At 43.5% G+C, this 26,678-nt stretch overlaps 1 protein-coding gene across 3 annotated transcripts in view; it reads left to right on the forward strand.

Moving 5' to 3' along the window:
- Positions 1-26,678, forward strand: part of LOC147015235 (protein FRA10AC1 homolog) — a 52,270-nt gene that overhangs the window by 20,425 nt on the left and 5,167 nt on the right. For all 3 annotated transcript variants that reach the window (XM_085849808.1, XM_085849807.1, XM_085849806.1), the window contains 9 exons: positions 2,817-2,893; positions 5,065-5,148; positions 11,965-12,049; positions 12,175-12,220; positions 15,722-15,835; positions 16,016-16,058; positions 18,806-18,918; positions 19,900-19,950; positions 25,210-25,285. In XM_085849808.1, coding sequence (XP_085705934.1) covers positions 2,817-2,893; positions 5,065-5,148; positions 11,965-12,049; positions 12,175-12,220; positions 15,722-15,835; positions 16,016-16,058; positions 18,806-18,918; positions 19,900-19,950; positions 25,210-25,285 — 689 coding nt within the window. The remainder of the gene's footprint in view (positions 1-2,816; positions 2,894-5,064; positions 5,149-11,964; positions 12,050-12,174; positions 12,221-15,721; positions 15,836-16,015; positions 16,059-18,805; positions 18,919-19,899; positions 19,951-25,209; positions 25,286-26,678) is intronic.

Genomic DNA, 26,678 nt, shown 5'->3' on the forward strand with positions numbered 1-26,678 from the left:
TGGAGAGATTCATTTCCCTTGGCAGTGATATTCATGTCTCTGCTCGCTGTGAGTCGGAGGTCAATTGATGTTTGGGTTGGTCCTGGGGAGTCATGGATTCACTGGATCATGGGGTGTGGCGCTGCGGGAGGACGAAAGTCCGAGTCTTCAGGTCCTTTGTGCTTCCAGTCTTGCTGTATGGATGTGAGACTTGGACTCTGACCAAGGATCTGAGACGGAGACTTAATTCCTTTGGTACCAGTTCTCTTCGGAGAATCCTTGGCTATCACTGGTCGGACTTTGTGTCCAACGAGCGGTTGCTGAGAGAGACTCAAATGAGATTTGTTACCTGCATAGTCCGTGAGCATCAGCTGCGGCTGTATGGACATGTGGCTCGTTTTCCTGACGCTGATCCTGCTCACCAGATTCTCTCAGCGAGGGAGTCTCGTGAGTGGAGGAGGCCCATGAGCTGACCACGTGCCTCGTGGTTGCAGCAGGTTGATCGGCATCTCAAGGAGATGGGGATGGGCCAGGCATCTGCCTGGGGGGTGGCCAGACGGAGGCCCCTGGAGTACCGGCAGAAAATGGACGCAGTGACGCGCTGCTCTGGTGCATGCTCCCATACCTGACCTGAACTGGCTTGGAATCTCGACCCAGCTATATAAACTGTCATCCTGGTGTTTCGCATGCAGAGCGAGGCATACATTTGTGTGCCGTCCTTCAGATGGACGTTAAACTCTGAATCCCATTTGTCAGTTTTAGTTGGTGGACGTTAAAGATTCCACCGTGCCTTTCCTGAAGAGTCTGTGAGCTATGGATGGCACTCTGTATAAATTCTAAATGCCTACTCAAACGCATCGGGTGCACTGCATCAATGGCACAGCCTCGCCCCAACAAGTGATTGCAAACCAGAGCCATGTGTTGCAAATGAAAGAAGAAAGAGGAAGTAAGGATTTTGCATCCAATTATTTGATTGGGAGTGTAAGGTATCCAGTGATAACTACTCACATCCATGTTGTGGGTTATGTGTTAGTCAGAATAATATAGTATACTAATCTATATATTGACAAGAAATACTCAGGATGTTGTAACCCAGTCAAAAGTCAAAAAATAAAATAAAATTGTATGCATAATTATCAGGGCTTTCCATCAGACTTTTTTGATACGGCTCCACAATTTTGCCTTGAATATATAGAGGCATTTCTTTTAATGCAAGGGTATGATTTCCTCTTGGGGAGTATGTGCGGATGTATCTCTGTTATAAATTTGAGAATACATTGCATGTATCCACCATTGAGTTGTTTCTGTCTCAGAATTATGTTTACAGTAATGAATGTTGGCCAGGTTGTTTGGCTTCATGAATTGTTCTGTCGGCACGATCATTTCAAGTAGACACATAGCCAAACACAGGTATCTGAAGCTTATTTGCAATTACACAAGAACACTGCTTGGAAATAATTTTCTTGCTGAAATCAGACATGCAGATGCGCTAAATATTATCTGTGCACGTCTCAATCAAATTCCACTAATACGCAACAAATGACCCAATATTTTTGAGTTTTCACTTGTAATTTTCCAAGTTTGAAGCAGGGTGCTAAATGCATTTATCATAGTGGACTTTAAATTCAAAAATAAAAATTAATTTAATTCAGCAACACTGCGATATTCTACGATGGCACATTCATTTATGACTCGCCGAAACCCCGTCACAGACGGATTCCGTTCATTCAACCACCCTCACCAGCTCACCCACACTCGAGGGACATGGACTGGACAGGGCGTGCTTGCCCCTGCCTACTCATCCCCTGCCCCTGCCCCATCCCCCCCACCTCCCACCCCCCGCCTTCAATTTGCTTACCCCCGCCCAAAATTTAATTACCCCGGCCCCGCCCCTGCCTCTTCACTCCCCATCCCCCGTCTCTTGATTCCCCGCCCCACTTGCCCCTGGGCCTCCGCCCCTGTCCACCCCCTCACACTCAACCCCGCCAAAGTCACCCCAGCCCCTGCCCACTCATCCCCCACTCCATTTCCCCCATCTCCTGCTTTCAATTTGCTTACCCCCACCCAAAAATTTGCTTACCTTGCCCCCCCGCCTCTTCACTCCCTGCCCCCGTCTCTTCATCCCCCGCCCCCGCCCCCGCCTCTTCACTCCTCGCCCCCGTCTCAACGAAAAGTGTTTATTCTGCTTCAGAGTTGAAAGTTGACTCTTGCCGCTTTGTGCGATGCACGCTTACAGGTACGAAGTCTCTTTCAGTCCAGGTCACAGTACTGAGAAAAACGTGACACGACTGCTCGGAGGAGCACAAACCTGGTCCTTCAGTATTAATATATAGAAGATACAATGTTTCTTGTTACATTTTTTGTGTGAAATTCACATTCTGAGGGAGTCAGCATGTGCAGAAGAGGGTTTTACATTGCAGACGCTATTTTTGAGGAGTGCAATTACACCTCTCAGCGGTGACGGTCTGTCGACGACAGACGTAATGACGTCAGCGAATGACCGATGATGTCATGACGTCCTGACGCCTCTCAGCGGTGACGTCACACGTCGCCATGTAAACGAATGTAAGTTTATGTAACGAAAAGTGTTTATTCTGCTTCAGAGTTGAAGTTTGACTATTGCCACTATGTGCGATGCACTCTTACAGGTACGAAGTTTTTCAGCCCAGGTCACAGTACCGAGAAAAACGTGACGCGACCGCTCGGAGGAGCACAAAATTGGTCCTTCAGTAATAATATATAGATTCTCCTTCATCTCAAGGTGGTCTTTTTTTACCCAATGGAAATTCTGTGTGTGCAAACTTCATTGTGGATCCTTTACCTGACTACGTCTTCAGTATTCTCGACACAAGAAATTTGTCAGAGACTACCTGCTCTATTACGGTGGAAAAATGGAGGACTTTCAAAGATCCACGTGGGTTTCATTTAATGGGTCAACAACACCTGACTCAGCTAATACTTTTTGTTGTGGTTGTTTTCACCATCCTGTCGTACTCCATATCCATTTTCATCATTAAGCTCATCTTTTATTTTTGTACACTTGGCATAAACCTTGTTTACTTTTGGTCAAATCATCGAAATGTCACTTAAGCTGCTGAGGCCTAAGTCACATTTGCTCTACGGCGGCCGTATGCCCTCTGAATTGACACAAATGTGCGGCGGCTGCAGAGTTTCTGCGGTGGCCTCAGGGTGGCCCTACGCCGTTTGGCTATCTTTTACAGGCCATAGGGGTCGCCGTGGAATTATAACGCGGAGATATAACTTTTTTCATTTCTACGTTGGCCGTAGCAATTCGACATGCCGTAGTTGTGACGTAGTTGTGTTGCACGTCGACCGTACGTAGGGCGTATGCTCTCGATCAGCATGATCTCGATCAAAAAAAAATGCTCTCGATCAGCATGACTGATTTGGTGGCTAACCAATCATGGAGAAGATAGGGTACAGGTCAGGTCAGGTATGGGAACATGTGCCGGAGCAGCGCGTCGCTGCGTCCACTTTCCGTCGGTACTCCAGGGGCCTCTGTCTGGCCATCCCCCAGCTAGATGCCTGGCCCATTTCCATCTCCTTGAGATGCTGATGAACCTGCTGCAACTACGAGGCACTTTCGTCCTCCTGAATAGACACCGGCAGCGCCACTCCCCATGATCCAGTGAATCCATGACACTTCAAGCCCGATCCAGACATCTATTGACCTCTGGCTCTCAGAATAGAAGACAATTGGCATGCAAAACAAAACAAAAGGCCATGTGCCTGGACATACTAACTGGGTACGCTGATGATTCCCAAACCCTTGGAGTCAAATGCTTGAAATGAGTTTTTTTCTATGATTGATTAATGCCAACCTTACGTCCATACCCCTTTTCTTTTGAAGGTTTTTTTTGTGTTCCATGAACATGTTTGCTTTTTGAAACACTAGCACATTACCTGTAGGGTGATTGCATCACACTTCCCCACAGTGACACACACACACACACACACACACACACACACACACACACACACACACACACACACACACACACACACACACACACACACACACACACACACACACACACACACACACACACACACACACACACACACACACACACACACACACACACACACACACACACACACACACACACACACACACACACACTTCCATTTTTACTGTGAGTAAACTCACATCTGCAATTCTGATAACTGAACAAAAACACCTCAGTCTCCCCCTCCCAACTCTATCCCATCTTTGCTCTCTCCGCACTCAAGTCTTCAACCCCACCCCCCTCTTTCCTCCTTCCAAAGTTGTCCCATATTTACTCTCACCCTCCTCCCAGCCATAAAAACAAACGGGCATTCCCACGTCAAAACAGTGGAATATGTAACATTTTCTGCTCCCCTATCATGCTGTCACCGACGTCACAGAAACCCGTTGACAGAGTCGTCTGCACAACTCACAATTTGAGAAAATAGATGGAAATAATAGCACACTGCATAACCTCTGCAGTCAAAGTGCTGCTTGAGAGAAAAGATCATTCTAAAAGGGTTATAAAGGTAATTCTACAGGGTTCCTAAATTGGCGGCCGTAGTATAGAAATTGTGGATGGAGTCAAGCGAGCTGTCCAACCAATACAATGGGTGAAACTCACGCATGCACAGAGGTACACACGGACATACGCACGGCTCTTTTTATAGTTCAGAAAAGGTATTCATTGTTGTCGTTGAGGGCTTTTGCATTTGTCTATTCTTGCTTCTGCGCCTTTTTTCATCTGTTCCATGTTCGTTAATAATGGCTATCAACAGAAAATTATTTATATAAGAGAAGCACCCGCTCCCTACGGCAGCCATCAAGGGGGCCATGTTGTTATATTTATGCCTATTTTCCTCCAAGGGGTCGCAGGATTACACACCCAAAAAATGGTTGCGATCGGTTCAGCCGTTTTTGCGGTACATGGGAACAGACAGACGGTGAATTATAGTCAGCTAATGAAGGACGGTAATGTACACGGGCACAATGGATCCACGCACAGAACCCATTTTCACAGACGTTTGTCACCCTAACATTAAATGTGACCCTACTTTTTCAACTTTAATGTTCAGGCAAAAAGACAAGTCTGAGTTGGATGTTGTTCGTGAGAACCATCGGTTCCTCTGGTCTGCGGATGATGAAAAGGACATGACATGGTGAGTGCATTGCTGGTGTAAGCAAGGTACCAACTGCTCTTTCTTGTGCATCGCAATGATGATTCAAATTCAAGTCAAAAATAAATTGTTCTTTTTTATCCTGTATGCATGGCATAGTGTAACTGGTTTAACCAGTGACCCCTGCTGAAGAGAAGAGGTATGGACACCATATTTTGCTCTCAGGGGGAGTGGGTATTACTCGTGAAATCAAAATATGTCATCTGTACCACATTTTAGTAAACTTTGCTTTACCATGTGGAAGCTATTTAAAGTGAGGAAACATAAGCTTTTATTCAAGTCTAATATTGGAGATTTAAATTGTAAAATATATTATCAACAATTGTGGCAAGGACGTCCAGGAATTTTCACTTTTTAATTTTCTTCTAAATCCAACACAGAGCTCTTTTTCCATCCACATTTCAAGGCATAAGATTAACTTCAACTGTTTCGTCAACTCTTTGTCGATGAAATTTATGCTGGATCTTTAACACAAAAATAATTACTATTTACATGCATAAATTATCTTTGTATTACTAACCTTTTTGTCCAACTGTATGCAAAAATTATTTGACTCAGTGGCATCATGGATCAAGCATCTGCTTTCAGTCTGAGAGGTTGCCCATTTGAGCCTGACCTTTGCTGAGGCATGCCAAAGACTTAAAACATAGTTGCTGCTTCTTCACTTGAAGCTAAGCATTTATAAGGTAGAGCATGGATAAACTCCGTGGCTTGGTGTTCCTTGAGGAGCAGGAAATGTTTCCTAAATTGTCCTGTTGACTGGGGAGAGAAAAGTGGTCATCAAGATGGCCAAGATCGCTCAGGGTTGTCACGTCACTTCCCCTAAGCTCATTGGCTGTGTTCCTCTGGTCAAGTCCAGTGTTGACTCATCTCTATGTATGTGTAGGCATGCTTCGTATTCTCGCTCCTGCAGGAAGGAGCCTTGGACCACTTAAAAAGAAAAAAAAGTAACAAAGGAAATGAATACAAGCCTGAACTCAGTCAATGAACTAGAGGGGGAGCACTCGGTAGAGTGCAAAACCTCCGCCACCAATACTGCTGGGTCACTCAAGTGAACCTGATATCCCATTCATTGTAGGTCAAAACGGATCAGACTCTACTGAACCACGATTGAATAAACTAAACTAGATCGACGTGCATGTAGAAATGCCAAAAAAAAAAAATCGAAATTTTTTTGAAAAAAAAGTTGCAAAATTTCTGGGTTTTTTTTCTCGAACAAATTTTTTGGCGGGGGGGGGGGTTGGAAATCACTTAAAACATGTAGAAATGCAAAAAAAAAAAAAAAAATTCAAATATTTTTCAAATAAAATAAATTTTTTTGAAAAAAAGTTGCAAAATTTTTTTTTCTCTGTAACAAATTTTTTTTGGGGTTGGAAATCACTTAAAACATGTCGAAATGCAAAAACAAAAATTCAAATATTTTTTTTTCCAAATGGCCACCATAGCGGCCATATTGGACTTTGGACCAAGTCCAAAATCTAATGGCATGATCCTTGGACCATACCTAATCCCCCCCACCAAGTTTCATCAAAATCCGTCCAGGAGTTTTTCCGTAATACTGTTCACAAACAAACAAACAAAGAAAGACAGGGGTGAAAACAGTAACCTCCGTCCATCTTCGATGGCGGAGGTTAACTAGAGGGGGAGCACTCGGTTGAGTGCAAAACCTCCGCCGCCAATACTGCTAGGTCACTCAAGTGAACCTGATATCCTATTCATTCAATTTGACATCGACAGTGCTCACAGAGTTATAGTTTGCAACTTTCCCTTTTACTTTTAACTTTTACATACTCAAGTCATTCGTCATAAGTGCTAGATTCCTTGAGACAGAAATTGATTTTATGTGGGTATATCCACCTGAAGTTCCAAAATCAGCCGTAATTATAATTTTGGCATGTTTTTTGTTGGAAATCACTTGTAACATGTAGAAATGCAAAAAAAAAAAAAAATCGAAATTTTGTTGAAAAAAAAGTTGCAAAAATTTATTTTTTCTCTAACAATTTTTTTTGGGGGGTTTGGAGTTGGAAATCACTTAAAACGTGTAGAAATGCAAAAAAAAAAGTTCAAATATTTTTTTCAAAATGGCCGCCATAGCGGCCATATTGAATTTTGGACCAAGTCCAACATCTAATGGCATGTTCCCTGGACCATACCTAATCCCCCCACCAAGTTTCATCGAAATCTGTCAAGGAGTTTTTCCGTAATACTGTTCACAAACAAACAAACAAACAGAAAGGGGTGAAAACAGTAACCTCTGATCTTTGATGGTGGAGGTTAACTGGAATGGCACACACACAATGGCACTCAGTCGAGCGTATACCTCTGCCAAGCTGAACAGTTTATGGTTTGTGTCCCACTGATAGGTCAGATCTGTATTTGGACCTCAGCCAAAATCTAATCAGCTTGGTTTTGTCACCTACCCAACTCATCCACCTAGTTTTGTCAGAATCCGTCCATAACGTTTTGAGATATTATGATGTACATCATCTTTGGCCCTATCACTCAATGGTGAAGAATCACTGAAAAAAATTCCCGTATCCGGATCTGGATCTTTACCAATATCAAATCAATTCGTCCTCGTCACACACCCAACTTGTCCACCAAGTTTCATCCAAATCTATCTAACTTTTGAGATATCATGCGATATATAGTTTTCGCACGATCACTCAATGGTGAAGAATCACTTTAAAATACTCACATTTGGATCCAAACCCAGATCTTCACCGAAATCTAATCAATTCATCCTTGTCACACACTCAACCTCTCCACCCTGTTTTGTCCAAATCCGACCATAACCTTTCAAGATATCCTGCTCATATGGAAGATAAAAGAATAGAGATGAGGATGTTAAGATGGATGTGTGGTATTTGATTGAAAGATAAATAATGGAGTGTTGATCTTAGGATTATGCTAAAACATTGTGGTATAGAGATCAAATTAAGAGAGGGCTGAGATGGTTCAGTGATGCAGCTAGAAGTACGGTGGATGAACCTGTTGAGAAGATGGGAAGTTTTGAGTCAAATGGAGAGAGATCAGGATCGAACCTGACCTGATCATTGTCAGGTCAGGTTCGATCTGTGACCTGCTACAGGTACCATGTAAACCTGAACTAACCTGTTCCATGGTCGGGTCGTCGGCGACTAAACCGTCTCCCCCACCAGGTTTTCTGGTGAGGAGGGTGTTTGGATATGGACACCCAGCAGGATTAAAAACAAAACCTGTCAAAGGGCGGAGGAGCTCCTTGTGAGCCAACGGCCATCCATATCTAGCGCCCAACTGTGTCTGCGGACGTCCTCCTGCAGTTGGGTCACTTCTTATTAGGAGGTTGGTGGCAGGATTTGCACTCCGGCCACCGTAAAACCCTTCATTCCGCAAAACGCAAAAACATCTGAAAACCCACTCCGTGGGAGTACCTCCTGCGCAGCTTCCCTTCGCAGGGCAGCTCACCGGATGACGGGATTGGGGCAAAGCCTTCGGGACCCCCAATCTTTGATAGGAGGGAAACCACGGGGTAACATCCCTGGGTCAGATTGCGGGAGAGTGTGTCGGAGTGGTGCTGAGGTGTCGTCCACCAGACGGCGGTCTCCTTGGGTTAACCTGAGGAGGTCCCTTCGGGTGGGTGCCTGGAATGTCCTATCCCTAAGAGAGGATGATCACCTGTCTCTGTTATCATCTGAGCTCAAGCGTTTGGACATCGGGATTGCAGCTCTCTCTGAGGTTCGGAGACCGGATTGCGGCGAGATAATGGTGGGTGGTTACACCTACTATTGGTCTGGTTGCTCTGATGGTTACCATACCCAAGGAGTTGCTGTAGCTGTGTCCAATAAGCTGACCCCAATGATAATTGAGGTAACACCGGTCAACGAGCGTATTATGAGATTAAGGATTCGTCACTCCTTAGGTGTCATTTCCCTGGTCTCTGTTTATGCTCCGACTGAGGCGAGTGATCTCACCGTGAAGGATGCATTCTACGCCACACTCGAGTCTGTGGTTGATCAGTGCCCCAGACGAGATACACTTCTAGTCTTGGGGGATTTCAATGCATCGACTGGAACTGATAGGGACGGTTATGAGGTGTGTGTTGGTCCCCATGGGTCAGGAACTATGAACCAGAATAGCACTAAGTTCCTTGACTTTGCAAGAAGTCATGGACTTAGGGTGGCTGGTTCATGGTTTCAGCGCCCACAAGCTCATCGCTGGACTTGGTATTCCAACGCTGGCGGTGTGGCAAAGGAGATTGACCATGTCCTCATTGACGGTCGTTGGAGGATGATCCAGAACTGCAGGGTCTACCGGAGTGCTCAGTTCCTCAATACTGACCACAGGCTTGTTGTAGCAACTCTAAAGCTGCACCTTAAATCCTGGAGAATGGTACCATCCCAGCCGAGGCTGGATGTTGCCAAGCTCAGGGATGAGAGAGTCGCTGAGGAGTTTGCGAACAGGCTGAGTGGACACTTGGGGGGTCTGGGTGCTTTGGGGGGTCCTGAAGAGTTGTGGAGCGCCTTCAAGACCACCGTCCTTGATGTTGCCGGTGGATGCCTTGGAGCTCACCGCAGGGCAAAGAAGAATTTTGTCTCTCAAGGGACACTGGATACCATTGACCAGAGTCGCAGGGCCAGGCTGAATGGCAGAGCTGAGCTGTTCAGGGAGCTGAGGCGTAAAACTGTACGTGCACTGAGGGTGGACAAGGAGGCCTATGTGCGAGGAATCTGTGAGGAGGTAGAGCATCACCTGTGGACAGGTGATTCTCGTCCCGCTTACAGGGGAATTCGCGCATTACGTTCATCCAAGCCCATCCCTCGGAGCACTACAGTTCGAGCAGAGAGTGGTAGGCTCTTGACAGAGGAGTCTGAAGTGAAGGCCCGCTGGGCCGGTTACTTTGAGCGGTTGTACCAGGCTGATCCCCCAACTGTCGAGTTGGACGTCAAGGGTGTTACAATCCCTGTTGCTGACCCTCGAATCAACTGTGGTCCACCTTCGCTTGTGGAAACACGGGCTGCGGTGAACCAGTTGAAACGGGGCAAAGCTCCAGGGATCTGTGGCATCCATGCCGAACTTCTCAAGGCTGGTGGAAATGCTGCACTCGTGTTGTTGCATGCAGTTTTGTGCTCTGCCTGGAACACAGGCATCATCCCAACTGACTGGAAGAGGGGCCTTGTTGTCCCTCTCTGGAAAGGGAAGGGTGATCGCCAAGACTGCAACAACTACCGAGGGGTGACGCTGCTCTCAGTGCCGGGCAAGGTCTTTGCTCGGATAATTCTCGATAGGGTTCGCCACCATCTGCTTGAGCACCAGCGTCCAGAGCAGTCAGGCTTTACACCAAAGAGGTCAACGATTGACCGTATCCTTGCACTTCGATTCCTCATCGAACGCAGACGAGAGTTTCGGCAGGGGCTGCTTGCAGCCTATGTTGATCTCTGTAAAGCGTTCGATTCAGTGAATCGGGATGTCCTCTGGAGGATTCTTGGTCTTCGTGGGGTGCCACCAAAACTGATCGATCTGATGTCTGAACTCTACTCTGGTACTGAGAGTGCTGTGAAGTGTGGTGGTACCATCTCTGACTTATTTCCAGTTGATACTGGAGTTCGTCAGGGATGTGTACTTGCCCCCACACTTTTCAGCACTTGTATGGACTGGATTCTAGGGAGGATGTCGGAGAGATCAAGTTGCGGTGCGTCATTTGGGAATGTCAAGATCTCGGACCTTGATTTTGCAGATGATGCAGTCATCTTTGCGGAGACTTTAGATAACCTTTTGGGGGCCCTCGAGGTGCTGAATGAGGAGTCGGAGCCGCTGGGATTACGGGTTTCTTGGGTCAAAACTAAGATCCAGGCTTTCGGTGACATCTTGGATGCTGCTGTCCTGTCTGTGTCTGTTTGTGGTGAGGATGTTGAGGTCGTGGAGAGATTCACTTACCTTGGCAGTGATATTCATGTCTCTGCTGGCTGCGAGTCAGAGGTCAATAGACGTCTGGGTCGGGCCTGGGGAGTCATGGATTCACTGGATCATGGGGTGTGGCGCTGCCGGTACCTGTGCGGGAGGACGAAAGTCCAAGTCTTCAGGTCCTTGGTGCTTCCAGTCTTGCTCTATGGGTGCGAGACTTGGACTCTGACCAAGGATCTGAGATGGAGACTTAATTCCTTTGGTACCAGGTCTATTCAGAGAATCCTTGGCTATCGCTGGTCGGATTTTGTGTCCAACGAGCGGTTGCTGAGAGAGACTCGGATGAGATTTGTTACCTGCATAGTCCGTGAGCGTCAGTTGCGGCTGTATGGACATGTGGCTCGTTTTCCTGACTCTGATCCTGCTCACCAGATTCTCTCAGCGAGGGAGTCTCATGAGTGGAGGAGGCCAGTGGGTCGACCACGTGCCTCATGGTTGCAACAGGTTGACCATCATCTCAAGGAGATGGGGATGGGCCTGGCATCTGCCTGGGGGATGGCCAGACGGAGGCCCCTGGAGTACCGGCGGAAAGTGGACGCAGCGACGTGCTGTTCTGGCACATGCTCCCATACCTGACCTGACCTGGAGAGAGACTAAGAGGCAGATAAAAGAAAACATGGCAGGAAGGTGTGAACAAAGGTGTTGTAAAGATTACATTTGAAGAAAGATGCAAATGAAAGAACCAAATTGAAATAAGCCATGAATCGACCAACACACACTAAAATATGGGAAAAGGTCATTAAATTAATATGATGATGATGATGATGATTAGGATATTTGTACTGTTGATGTCGTTTGTGTTTTGTGCACTTTGCTTCGTACATTGAATAATGTTGTTAAACGTTTCTATCCTAGGGAAAAGACTCTGGCAAAGAAGTATTATGACAAACTTTTTAAAGAATACTGCATTGCAGATCTGAGCAGATACAAAGAAAACAAGGTAAGAATCAAATTCATTACATTCATTTGGCACAACCTTTTTACCCACTTATGCTTGCTTCTCTCTTGTCTTCAAAAAACATCATGTGGTTTACCTTTACTTTTGTTTGGCTTCTCTACCTACAGATTGGGTTGAGGTGGCAGATTGAGAAGGAGGTGATTTCAGGGAAAGGTACTGTGTGCTACAAAATGCTGTGTGATTGAGCGACTGATTGTATCAATGTGCTCAATACATTGTGTTCTTAGTCCCTCAGTGTGAATGGCCTTTTATTAGAGACCAGCAAATACCACCCGTCGCTTTGCTGATGGAAATAATAAAGGAGGGAGGGAGAAAAAGAGGGGGGAAAAGGGAGAGATGGGTGAGGAAGAAAGCGCAGGGAGAGTGAAGAGGTGGAAGGGAAAGGAGAGAGGGAGGGGAGCGAGGATGGGTGGAGAAAGGGAAGACAGTGTAAGGTGAGAGGAAGGGAAGGCAGCTGTGCGGTGGAGTGTGAATTACGATTCATCCCGTCTCATCAAAATGATTCTGCATAGAATAACAGTCAAGATGGAAACAAAATAATGTCTGAAATCTAATTTGTACCGGTCATACTATAAACACGGCCCAGAGACAAACTCCTGTCTGACAAGTCCGGAGACAAACTTCCTTCCAAACATAACCACCGTCCGAACACGTCCGGAGACAAAAACTGTCCAGACATAACTTCCGTCCGGATATATTCAGACAGATAGAGGGGAGGGGAGAGTGAGAGAGTTGTGGAAGGAGGGTGCTGCACTGTATTGCGAAGGGATAGAGCAAGGATGGGACAGAGGGAGAGGGAGAGAGAGATGCTTTATGAACAACACGCGCACGCGCACGCGCACGCGCACGCGCACACGCACACGCACACGCACACGCACACGCACACACACACAGTTTTAATTAATTATACGGTATCGGCCGTTCCAAAAATCTAATATAGTTTAAAGGATTTCTATAAATGATAATTTTACAACATCCTGTATTCATCCTTATTTAAATTGTAAACCTCATAACATCGTCTCCTTACCTAAAGTAAGAGCCTTAACCTGTAAGCAATTGAATCGTTTCCCAACTGCATGGATAATAATCAGCTGGGCATCTTTCTTCCTCGAGGTTTTTATCCTTTCGGCCCAGGACCACTCTAAACAGCAGATCAACAACCCAGCTTGCAGATCCACATTCGTAGATTATACCTACATCAGTAGATTCACAATCTCAGTTACATCCAGGCAGTCAGTCAAGTGTCAACCCATCAATGCAAAAGCACTATTCAAACGTTACTCGCTGGAGGATTTAATGTATTATCACATATTTATAACTCTCATCACACATTCCATCATTATATAATACGTTAAATTATGCACATCTTTCCTTGAATATAACATGTCCACCATCAAGCATGTACACCCAACTTACCACCAAATCAAACACCCACATACACATATGGAAACATGACCCATCAAAAACAAGGAAGAACAAAAAGGATCAACATCATTAAGATCAAATTATATTCTCATTAGCCTACCTGGCATTTTATGAACTGAGATTGAGGCCTTTGCCTCATGTAAACAACATTAAAAGCGCCTCATTACGGATACAAACTTTAAATGACACGAAAAGCGATTTAATGCTCTTTACGCACAATAATTATCGGTTTGATGGAGAGATCCCCGACTAAAAACAACATCCCTTGTTTTCAGCATTGTCTTCCAATTTCCTTGAAGGGCTCCACGACCATCATGTTTATTTTAGCTGTCTCTGTCTCTGTCTGTCTGTCTCTGTCTGTCTGTCTCTGTCTGTCTGTCTCTGTCTGTCTGTCTCTCTCTGTCTCTCTCTGTCTCTCTCTGTCTGTCTCTCTCTGTCTCTCTCTGTCTGTCTCTCTCTGTCTCTCTCTGTCTCTCTCTGTCTCTCTCTGTCTCTCTCTGTCTCTCTCTGTCTCTCTCTGTCTCTCTCTGTCTCTCTCTGTCTCTCTCTGTCTCTCTCTCTCTTTGGCTCTCTGGCTCTCTGTCTCTGTCTCTGTCTCTGTCTCTGTCTCTGCCTCTGCCTCTCTCTGTCTCTCTCTCTCTTTGGCTCTCTGGCTCTCTGTCTCTGTCTCTGTCTCTGCCTCTGCCTCTGCCTCTGCCTCTCTCTCTCTCTCTCTCTCTCTCTCTCTCTCTCTCTCTCTCTCTCTCTCTCTGTCTCTCTGTCTCTCTGTCTCTCTGTCTCTCTGTCTCTGTCTCTGTCTCTGTCTGTCTCTGTCTCTGTCTCTGTCTCTGTCTCTGTCTCTGTCTCTGTCTCTGCCTCTGCCTCTGCCTCTGCCTCTGCCTCTGCCTCTGCCTCTCTCTCTCTCTCTCTCTCTCTCTCTGTCTCTGTCTCTGTCTCTGTCTCTGTCTCTGTCTCTGTCTCTGTCTCTGTCTCTGTCTCTGTCTCTCTCTCTCTCTCTGTCTCTCTCTCTGTCTCTGTCTCTGCCTCTCTCTCTCTGTCTCTCTCTCTCTCTGTCTCTCTGTCTCTCTGTCTCTCTGTCTCTCTGTCTCTCTGTCTCTCTGTCTCTCTGTCTCTCTGTCTCTCTGTGCACCAAATCAAAAATAATGCCATGCATTATGAAATGAGACAAGCCAGGAAAATGTGCCATAAATTGAGACAATGGGCATCTGGAAGGCCTGATAAATTTTCATTGCTTTATTTTATTTCAGAAATCCAGAGATTGAATTTGTTTTTAAGGTTCTGAGACCAATCAAACACAGCTTCTTCCACCTGCTCTTATCTGCCATGTCGAACATCTTGTATTTGCTGTCTAGAAATTATCCGATCATTACAATTTCATTTCCTGCTTCTTCCACTTGCTTTCACTCAGCATCGATTTATGAATCATCTTTATCACTGATTCACCAGTTCCACATTCAACACCAGCAAAACCATCTTTCATTTACTCATCCTTGATGGTATACCTCTTTAGAATCTGTGTTTAAGTTTGAAACTACAAACGAAGATCCCGTCCTTAGGGATGCGCTAATCCCCCCAGAGTTGCAGACTGGTTAATTCCCCCAGGATTATGGACTGGTTAATTCCCCCAGAGTTCCGGACTGGTTAACCTTTTCACTGGGAGAGGTGTTATGCAATACACCTTTACATAGACAGAATTTGGGTCCTCCATACACCCTGAACCCCTGAGTCTATGAATTTATTTTACCTCCTAAGTCCCCCCCAACCCTCCCTCCAAAATACACAAACATACAGACACTTCAAACACAAAACTAGATACAAAAATTTCTTGAATTACAATGAGTACAGAATGTGAGGATTGCTGAAGCAATCAGAAGCTCCGATCCCCTTTCTCTTTCTCCTCTCCCTCCTCCCTTCTCATCCTAGCCCTTCCTTCCGGACACCCACTTCACCCTTTTCCCTCTCATCCCAACCCCTTTCCCTCCCTCCTCCTACCCTACCCCCACTCCCTCCATCCTCCCACTTTCGCTTCTTAATGGGAGTCTGCCATATTCCCTCACCATGTTTATATCCCTCAATAATTCCAAATTATTTATTTCCAAACCAGGCTTTTCTGATTATAGAAATGTGCTTTGTGTTTCAATCATTAACACTTGAAACCGACTGAAGTTTTAGTACGACCCACTGCACTGGACTTTGCTGAATCGAGGTTGTTTTTGTGGTTGGTGGCAGGACAGTTTTTCTGTGGAAACAAGCACTGTGAACGTCAGGATGAGCTCAGAAGCTGGGAAGTGAACTTTGCTTACAAGGAACGTGGAGAAAAGAAGAACGCACTCGTCAAACTCCGTACGGATCGCGATTTGTGTGCTCGAGCTATCATATTTGTACAATGCGAAAGGATAAATGATTGAATGCATTAGCCTGCATATCCTTCTACGGATGTTTCTGGGAAATCGAGTCGTACATTTGGCTCGAGGCTATTTTTCTATTCAGATCACATTCTGCTGTTCCTTTTTCTGCCTCTAGGGCTTTGTCCTGACTGCTCATTTAAACTCAACCACCATCACAAGTAAGCATGCAACACCCACCATGCAGGTTTGAAATTTAAATTTAATTACCTCTTTTTGAAGTGTAAAACATGAAATGTGCTCCACTGATTTCTTCAGTCAGGTAAAATAAATTGCCATTCAATGCAATTGTCACTTGAAGTTTACAGTGCTTTCAGAAAGTATTCATACCCCTTGAATTTTTCACATTTTGTTGTGCTGCAGTCTGAATTTAAAATGGATAAAATTGAGATATTTTTTTTTTTGTCACTGATATATTATGTCCAAGTGAAATTTTTTTTGGAAATTTTTTACAAATTAATTATAAATGAAAAGCTAAAATATCTTTAGTCAATAAGAATTCAAACCCTTTGCTATGACACTCCAAATTGAGCTTGGGTGCATCCATTTTCCTTTGATCACCCTTGAGATGTCCACACAACTTGACTGGAGTCTACCTGTGGCCAATTCAATTGATTGGACATGATTTAGAAAGAAACACACCTTTCTATATACAGTAAGGTCCCACAGTTGACAGTGCATGTCAGAGCAGAAACTCTACCATGAGGTCCAAGGAACTGTCCGTAGAACTCTGAGATAGAATTGTGAGTAGGCATAGACTGGGGAAGGGTATAAAACAATTTCTAGGGTGTTCAAAGTTCCCAAGAGCACAGTGAGCTCCATCATTAGGAAATGTAAAAAATATTGAACTACCCAGAGTATTTCTAGAGCTGGCCATCTGACCAAACTGAGCAACCAGGGAATGATACCTTGGTTAGGCAGGTGACCAAGAACCTAATGACCACTCTGACAGAACTGCAGAGTTCCTTCGCTGAGATGGGAAAACCTGCCGGAAGGACAACAGTCTCTGCAGCACTTCACAAATTGAGGCTTTATGGGAGCGTGGCCAGACAGAAGCCACTCCTGCGAAAAAGGCACATGACAACACCTGGAGTTTTCAAAAAGGCACGGGAACAACTCTGAGAGCATGATGCAAAATATTCTGTGGTCAGATGAGACAAAAATTGAACTCTTTGGTCTGAATGCAAAGCGCTATGTCTGGCGGAAACCAAGCACAACTCATCACTCATCGAACACCATCCCTAGCGTGAAACATGGTGGTGGCTGCATCATGCTATGGGGATGCTTTTCAGTGGCAGGGACTTGGAGACTTGTAAGGGTAGAAGGAACAATAAATGGAGCTAAATACAGGTTAATTCTTGAGAAGAACCTGCTTCAGTGTGCAAAACACATGAGACTGTGGTGAAGATTTACATTTCAACAGGACAATGACCCCAAGCATACAGCCAAAGCAACACTGGAATGGCTTCAGAACAAGACCCTGAAAGTCCTTGAGTGGCCCAGCCAAAGCCCAGAATTGAATCCCATTGAGAATCTGTGGAAAGACTTGAAGATTGCTGTTCACCGACACTCCCCATCCAACTTGACAGAGCTTGAGTAAATCTGCAAGGAAGAATGGGAGAGAATCCCCAAATCCAGATGTGCAAAACTGATAGACATACACAAGAAGACTCAAAGCTGTAATTGCTGCTAAAGGCACTTCCACAAAGTATTGACTCAGGGGGCTGAATACTTATCCATCCATCCATTGGGACCATACTCTGTGCAGAGCATTGGTGCTGCCTAAGCAGGCTCCTTGGCTATTGGGCACAATCCTGGACGGGTCGCCACTCCAACACAGGATACCAGCGAGCTGGCACTCATTTTGCCGACGTCAGAAGGATGACAGGCAGAGTCAACCGCACCTGGTGTTAATTCAACAGCTGAGTGGGATTTGAACTCAGGATTCTAGGATCCCAAGCCCACCATCCTAACCATTAAGCCAACACCAGGCATATTTTGTTTCGATCGGTGACAAAAAATTTAAATTTAATCCATTTTAAATTCAGGCTGCAACACAGAATAAATGTGAAAAAGTCAAGGGGTGTGAATAGTTTCTGAAGACACTGTATGTTGCGAAGAAGAATTGAGCAGCAACTGATAACTCAGTCGGTAGTTTGCTTTGCTCTGAGCTTTTCCGTGTGTCATCTGCACAACATTGGGTTTTGCTCAATTTCCCGAGGTCACAAAGGGAAAAGATTGTGTATCTGTATAACATTATATCCTTTATAAGGGGTTATTGCCTCAAACTAGCAAGTTGCCTGTGCTCGCACGGGATTATAAACAAGGTATGGATGTAGGGGGCAAAAACGCAAATGGTATCTTTTGTCATTGAGTCGGCAAGCTGGGAGCAACAATTCACATTTATTGCCACATCTGATGCATTTTGAATGCTCTAATGGCGGTTTGGTGCTACATTTGAAACTGTTTGTTCGATATATGTCGCTTTTTGATGCCCAGAGTCTGTCATAAAGAATTGTATTGGTGTCAAAGCCAGTGAGCAATTGCAAATTTATAGTAGGATGCCTCATTTGTGATTGTGAATGCCAACGAGCCCCCCCTCCCCCTTTCCAAATTTCTATGTTTTTTGCAAGGGATTGAAGAAAGTAGCTAAACAAAAATAACGTATTTGCTTATCCCGCTCAGGGTGCACATTTACTAATCTTCATGTGTACGGATTATGTAGACGGTCACTTTCATGGGTTACATTATGTTTCTTATGCAAACAAGTAAAGGTGTTTTAATTTGGTTTACTTTGTGGAAAAGTAAAAATGATTTTTTAAAAATAATGAAATCTACTCGTATTCAGTAATGTCGGGGTCTGAAACACCCTGCCTTGAAGTGTGCTCAATAACCTTTTTTTTAACAGGAGAAAGGAAATCAAGAAGAGCAAGTGCAAGAGAGAAAAGAAAGACAAATCGAAAAAATATTCTGAGCATTGTCCTTTGGGAGAAGAGGGTGAATCATCTGTATCTGGGGCTGGTGAGACACAACTGCGTGTGCACATTATTTCTGTTTCTGTTTCTGCCATTGTCATCATTGTCGTCATCTCTGGTTTATTGAAGACGAGTAAAGGTACCCAGCATTGCCGGGCAACGTATGGTCCCTCCTCCCGCCTATTTCCCTCCCTCATCCAACCCCTCCCCTGCCTCCTCAGACCCCACCCCCGTCCCTCCTCTGACTCCTCCCTCCGGACTCCCATCCCACCTCTTCCCCTCCCTCATCCCCACCTCCTCCGAACCCACCCTCATTCCCACTCACCTTCCACCTCCTCCGACCGCAATCCCACTCCCTCCCTCCTCCCACCCCCACCCCCACCCCCCCGGATCCTCTCGCCAAGTAAAGTGTATTGTGTTTAACAATGTGATCCTTAAAAGTTTTGTGGCGATTAACCTTATGTTAGAAGCTCAGAGGATTCACGTCACAAACAAACAAACTGTCAAATTTGCTTTTACATAGGAGATAACATCAATCCGAGCTCATAATGAAATGGAATAACGTCTGAAATGTAAGCAGATCACACACAAAGGTGAAACAGGCTAGACAGTTTAGAGTGAGTGCGCATACCTCTCGGCCACTTTGTCGTGGTGTGGGAATTCATTGCTTTGTAGCCACTGAAAACATTTTTTTTCAATTCTTTCTTGAACTCATCGTTCACTTGTCCCATTGCTTTACTCATTCAATCCTCCAATTTATTTTGCCTTCCCAACTCCGGGGATGGCCCCACGGAGAACCGAGCCACAGTCGCAATGCTTACTGCTCACGCTACGGAAACCTTCGCCTGCTTAATTATTTTTGTTGCTCTCAATTGAGTTTCTCTTTGAGAAAAACAGTTAGGGCTGTTAGGAAAAACCGAATAGTAGAAAAGGTTAAGTTTCATGCTTTGGCATTAAACTGACATTTATTATTATTATTAAAGATCTGTTGCTTGCCTGCATTTACTCTGGTGATAATGTCTTGCAGCATCATCAGTTTTGCGGAGCAAACAAGGGCCGACCAAAGAAGCTCATGACGGTGAGTTGTTGGGATAGTGGTGCTTCCCTGTTGATGTGATCTGAATGCCTCCCTGATCCTTTGTCACAACATGGTGATTAAAACATCGTCCGTTGCAAGGTTGTCTTTCCTCTTCGGGTGATTTTCAGTACTCTACCAGTGACGATCAGAGTTGCTGTTACCTGAAGTCTTCCACTGCATGACTAGATGTGCCGCACGGTCGATTTGAGGTTGGATCGGATGATTGTAATTGTCCCAGTGAAGGGATCCATTCACTAATCTGGGACATAATGCATCAATAAAAATGGACTTTGAGGGTTAAAGGGGTTAATTAGTTGATTAGTTATATCGTCATTTTCTTAGAGTAAATGTATTGTAACCCCGATTTTGACCTGCTAGGATAGTGTTTAGTAGAACCTTGCCTTTTCCCCTCGTCCCTTTGTATTTTCACTGTTAAATTTGCTTATTTCTCATTTATATATTTGATAAATACCGTTATCCCCTTTCTCCTCACCATCCTCACGACGAACGGTTCTCGAGCTGAATGGAGCAAGCGTAATTTTAAATCGGGCCAATCAACGCTGTGCTCAAGCCAGGTGACCAATGAGCATGACTGATGATGTCACGCGAGGGACGGTTTTGAACCAGGTTTTGGGTGAGAACCGGCAGTTGAGCCAGGAAACCTGAAAGTAAGGTCTGCATCAGAGCGGTTAAGCAATCACCTTCACAGGGTGAGGAACTTGTGCAGGTTCTCTCAGGTTTTCTGCAAAGGTCCTCGGCTGTAATCCCAACCGGAGCATCACCGAGGGCTCTTTTGGTCTCTCCCACGAAAGGAGGAATCTGTTCCGTGATTTTTAAAATCCCCACCACATCTTCCAACCCTGTTTTTTTCCTTCTGTGTGTCCGCCAACCTCTCAAATGAATCAGGGTTGATAAGGATAGAGTATCACGCAAGTGAGACCAAAATCTTTATAGATGATGGCGTGATTTATTTTTCGATGAGGACGGCTCCTTCTTCATTTTCTTCCTGTAATCGCCTCCACCACTGAAGGTGGAAGGAGGTTATGTTTTCACTCCTGTCTGTCTGTCTGTTTGGTTGTCTCTTTGTGTGCAGCATATCTCAAAAAGTTGTGGCCGGATTCGGACGAAACTTGGTGCACATGTTGGGTGTGTGACGACAAGGACAAATTGATTAGATTTTGGTGAAAATCCGAATCCAGATCTGGATTCAAGAATTTTTTATTTTATTTTAAAAGTGATTCTTCACCATTGAAAGATGGTGCCAAAAACGATATATGGCATGATATGTCAAAATTTTCTTGTGCCTGATATGTTATACTGAATCGGGCATTGCATGGCGGAGGTATTCGCTCGATCTCGTGCCCTTGTAGTTATTGTTGTTTTTCTTGCTTCCTGTCCTGGTTTCTTTTACACATTTCACTGAACTTGTTATATCAATTTTTTTATTCCTGTGGTAGTGGGATGGATCGCCTCTCCAATCGTGAATTAAATTTTCAGTGGGTACGTGCAAGTTGCGTTGTCGGCATGTGAAACCATATTGAGAATTACACCGTGCCCCGAGCATCCATTCGGCGGGTTCCAATTTCAATTAAAGCCTTCAAGCTCAGGTCATCTTGTGGAGTGTTAACTCCCATTCTCACCAGGTTCAAGTTTGGTAGGGCTGTGCCGTGTGTTCGTTGCAATATTTTAAAACTGAGAAATGAGACTTCCTCTTGACTGTTGATGATATTTATAGTAATGCAAGTCTGATGTAAGTAGGTAATTCCCACTACTGGAAAGGGACAAAGGTAGGGCATCAAATCAACAATATATCTACAAGTTTTAGAGGTACAAGTGGGCCCGTTGTTCTGATGGACTGAATTTTCATTGGTCTTAACAGCCTTTTTGCATACTTGACTGCTGTACTGCTTCAGTATTAGCTTGCCTTTCACCAAGCCAACGCTTGGTGCTTCGGGCCAACGTTGGGATTGTAAGTTCGTTATTATCATTGCCATATAATACCGCTATTCTTATTATTGTTGAAAATATTATTAGTGTTTATATTATATTCTTTGTTGCAATGTTATCATTGTAATTGGAATGCCATGCCGTGGTAGAACGACATGTTAAGCTGCCTTATATACCTTAACGTGGCGTGCGTTTAAAGCATGGGAATTCTAACAGATTTTTTTGTAGTATAGTCGAGTCTTAAAGGGTCAACAGGATCTACAGTCTTAGGGGTCTTTTGTGTCATCTGGGACTTTTGGGTCCTCTGGGACTTTGGGTTCTTGGGGAATTTTTTGGGACTTTGGGTGTTCGGGGACTTTTGGGTCCTCAGGGACTTTTACCGTCTTCAGGAACTTTTGAGTTCTTGGGGAATTTTTTGGAGTTTTGGGTCCTCAAACTTTTTGAGGCTTTTGGATCCTTGGGAACTTTTTGAGACTTTTTATTTGGATCCTTGGGAACTTTTTGGACTTTTGGGTCCTCGGGAACTTTTTGGATTTTTGGGTCCTCTGGAACTTTTGGGACTTTTGAGTCCTTGGGAACTTTTGGTACTTTTGGGTGCTTGTAAACTTTTGGGATTTTTGGGTCCTCTGGAATTTTTGGTACTTTTGGGTCCTCTGGAACCTTTGGGACGTTTTGGTCCTCAGGAACCTTTGGGAGTTTTGGTCCTTGGGAACATTTGAGAGTTCTGGGTCATCTGGGTCTTTTGGGTCCTTGGGGTCTTAAAGAGTCTTCAAAGTTTGAAGGGGTCTCAGCAGTCTAAAGGGTCAAAAGGTACATTTCAACAGTGCGTAATTAATGAACAGACTATGTAATTAATGGCCAAAAAGTATCTCCCCAAACACACACGCACCACTATAGTAGATTCTGCCAGTCCATTCCATGGTGTGTGTGTGTGTGTGTGTGTGTGTGTGTGTGTGTGTGTGTGTGTGTGTGTGTGTGTGTGTGTGTGTGTGTGTGTGTGTGTGTGTGTGTGTGTGTGTGTGTATATATATATGTATATATATATATGTATATATGTATATATATATATATATGTATATATATATATATATATATATATATATATATATATATACACACACACGAGTCATTCCATCTGAAATCACCAAATTTGAGAAAATGTTCCCAGTTGACCCCCTCAGATTTATTTAAATTTTCATAAAATAGTTCCCAGGTATCAAAATGAAGCTGTGTAAAATTTAAGGTCCATAGATGCGGTCAACTCCGAGATATTGAGGGTTCAAAATGTGGTTGTGGCCCTATTTTTATGCTCGTTGTGAGCATCACAAAATGAATGGCTACTTTTAAACTCCCCCAACTTTTTAAATATTAATGCTCGAGCCTTGAAATTTTCAGAGATTATTCCTCTATAACTGCTCTGTAAGAAACAAACATAAAACTGAGTATACCTGTGTTAAATTTGATGACTTGATCAGTTGAAATCCAGAAAAAAATGTTGGTTTTGTATGAAGACCCAACTTTGAGACCCCATATATTTTTATTGACCCATTCCAGAAGCTTGACATTTTTTCATGTAATAACTGTATGGTAGTGGTATTCAAATACATGTTTACTTTTCTTAATCAGTCATATATAATACAGTCATGATCCCTCAAAAATTGAAAATTTTCATTTTCCCCCGAAATTCAGGTGAGGATTGCAAATATATGACAAGGTATTCCACTTCAAATTGTTCACCATTGGAAAGAGCAAATTCAAGTTTACAAAAGTGTCAAATATCAAAGTGGTATATTTTTTTTAAAATATATTTTCTATATTTTTTTTAAAACTGTTGTTCACACAGTCGTAAATACATGAAGTGTGTGCATGGTGTGGGTACCATGGTAATCATGAATGATTAGTTCTCTGACTCAAATTAATAATACAAAAATATATCACATACTGCAATTAAATAAGAATGTAATAAAACATTTCACATAAATGATTTGAATAGGCCCTTGATCTGCTTTTCCAAGTCAGGTGCGAGCTTGTACTGCCTCCCAGTTGATGTTAGGTGATCATCAATAACTTTCATCACATGGACCAAAGGAACCCAACAAATGTCCTCCCTTGAATCTAACTATATACACTGCTGACATCAGCAGATCAGCCACTATTCCTGAGTTCTATTTTTAGCCCCAGCCAGATGAGTTAAGCTCTTGCTATTTACAAATGAGAAACAAAGTATTACAAATTCAAATTTCAAGGTATTGTGTTCATGGTACCCTAATAGCAGATGATATGTATGTACATTGTATATACATGTACTACATGTAAAGGGACTGTTCATTAAATAGCACACACAACGCGCACAGCACTGGCAGAACCATATTTATTCAAATGTTTTTAAAATATTGATAGAAACATTATACCACTTTGATATTTGACACTTTTGTAAACTTGAATTTGCTCTTTCCAATGGTGAACAATTTGAAGTGGAATACCTTGTCATATATTTGCAATCCTCACCTGAATTTCGGGGAAAAATGAAAATTTTCAATTTTTGAGGGATCATGACTGTATTATATGACTGATTAAGAAAAGTAAACATGTGTTTGAATACAACTACCATACAGTTATTACATGAAAAATGTCAAGCTTCTGGGATGGGTTAATAAAAATATACGGGGTCTCAAAGTTGGGTCTTCATACAAAACCAACATTTTTTTTTTCTGGATTTCAACTGATCAGGTCATAAAATTTAATAGAGGTATACTCCGTTTTATGTTTCTTTCTTACAGAGCAGTTTTAGAAGAATAATCTCTGAAAATGTCAAGGCTCTCGCATTAATATTTAAAAAGTTGTGGGAGTTTAAAAGTAGCCGTTCATTTTGTGATGCTCGCAACGACCATAAAAATAGGGCCACAACCACATTTCCAACCCTCAATATCTCAGAGTTGACCGCATCTATGGACCTAAAATTTTATGCAGCTTCATTTTGATACCTGGAAACTATTTTATGAAAGTTTAAAGTAAATCTTAGGGGGTCAACTGGGAGGCCTCCGGTGATACGAGATGGAATGACTCGTATATATTTATGTTTTACTTTTATCTTCGGCCATTCCCGAAGGGGTGGGGAGGCCACTGTAATCGGTGTGTGATTCTTCAGACAGATCTACTTTTGATATCCTGTAGATTGTTCATTTTTAGATGTACTGTAATCTATATACTCTGGTGAGAATCTGAAATGTTAAATGCTCAGTCTTTAAAAAAAAAAATTCCGTTTAAAGGAAATTTATTTTTCATTTATTCGTTTTTCTGTTTTTTTTTCAGGAAATACAGAAGCCTCCGAGATGAGCGAATCGGATTACTGGAAGAATCTTCCACAAACTGAGCAAGAGAAATCAAGGTGGGGTTTTCACCTCCACCACAGATGGTGGACAGAGGTTATGTTTTCACCTCTGTCTGTTTGTTTGCTGTCTGTCTGTGAGCAGGATATCTCAAAAAGTTATGGCCGGTTCAGCCAAAAGTTAGTGGACAGGTTGGGTGTGTGAGAAGGACGAATTGATTCAATTTTCGTGAAGATCCGGATCCGGATGCGAGATATATATATATATATATATATATATATATATATATATATATATATATATATATATATATATATTTTATTTTCGAAGTGATTCTTCATGATTGAGAGATGAGGCGAAAAACGATATGCAGCACGATATCTCAAAAAATTGTGGATGGATTGTGACAAAACTTGGTGGATGATTTGAGTGGGTGATGAGAACAAGCCGATTAGATTTTGGTTGAGTTCCAGATGCAGATCTGGCCTATCGGTGGGATACAAAACGTTAACTGTGGAGGTATGTGCTCCACCGAGTGCTGTTCTGGTGTTATTTTTGCATTTTCACATGCAAGAAAAATATAAACTGATTTGGTGTCATGAATTTATTCTTACTAGCAGAGTACCCACCCTACGGGTAATCTTGTTCCAAGCATGCAACATATTTTTTCAACGCATACCTTTTTGGGGTGGTGTATTGGCAAAAAAATATAGAGCTGGTTACTTGCACAAAGCAAAAACATACCTCCTGCTTATCTATCTAAAATTCCAGCAATCTCTGTGTGTGTCTGTGTGTCTGTCTGTGACCACCGTGTCTCGACAACCACTAGTCCGATCTAATTGAAACTTGCCAGGAATATTGCTGGGGCCCTGAGTATGTGTCTTTTCAAGGTTTGATATTAATCGGACAAGTGGCTCCCAAGTTATGGCCATTTATTTACCAAACCAATGACAGCACACGGTGCTATGATGTCACGATTGACGTGACAATTCTTCTTCCTTTTTTTTTGCACGTATGGCCACACACGTACGGGGATGCACTAGTCTATAATTCCAGCAATCTCTGTGTGTCTGTCTGTGACCACCGTGTCTCGACAACCACTAGTCCGATCTAATTGAAACTTGCCAGGTATATTGCTGAGGCCCTGTGGTTGTGCCTTTTCAAGGTTTGATGTTAATCGGACAAGCGGTTCCCAAGTTATGGCCATTTATTTACCAAACCAATGAGAGGACACGGTGCTATGACGTCACAATTCTTCTTCTTTATTTATTTATTTGCACGTACGGGCGCGCACTCGTAATTCAAAACACCTCACTGCACACTGAAATTAAATTAAATTAGGCTCCGTCGTCGTTAATTTTTTTTTCCGATATCGGGGGGGGGGGGGGGGCTCATACGGGTGGGTATATTGGAATTTTTTAAAAAAGTTTATTTATTTATTTATTTTTTTTT

The sequence above is a fragment of the Eptatretus burgeri genome, chromosome 12, assembly GCF_056783735.1.
Source record: "Eptatretus burgeri isolate ZD-2024b chromosome 12, Ebu_testis_v1, whole genome shotgun sequence".
NCBI lineage: Eukaryota > Metazoa > Chordata > Myxini > Myxiniformes > Myxinidae > Eptatretus > Eptatretus burgeri.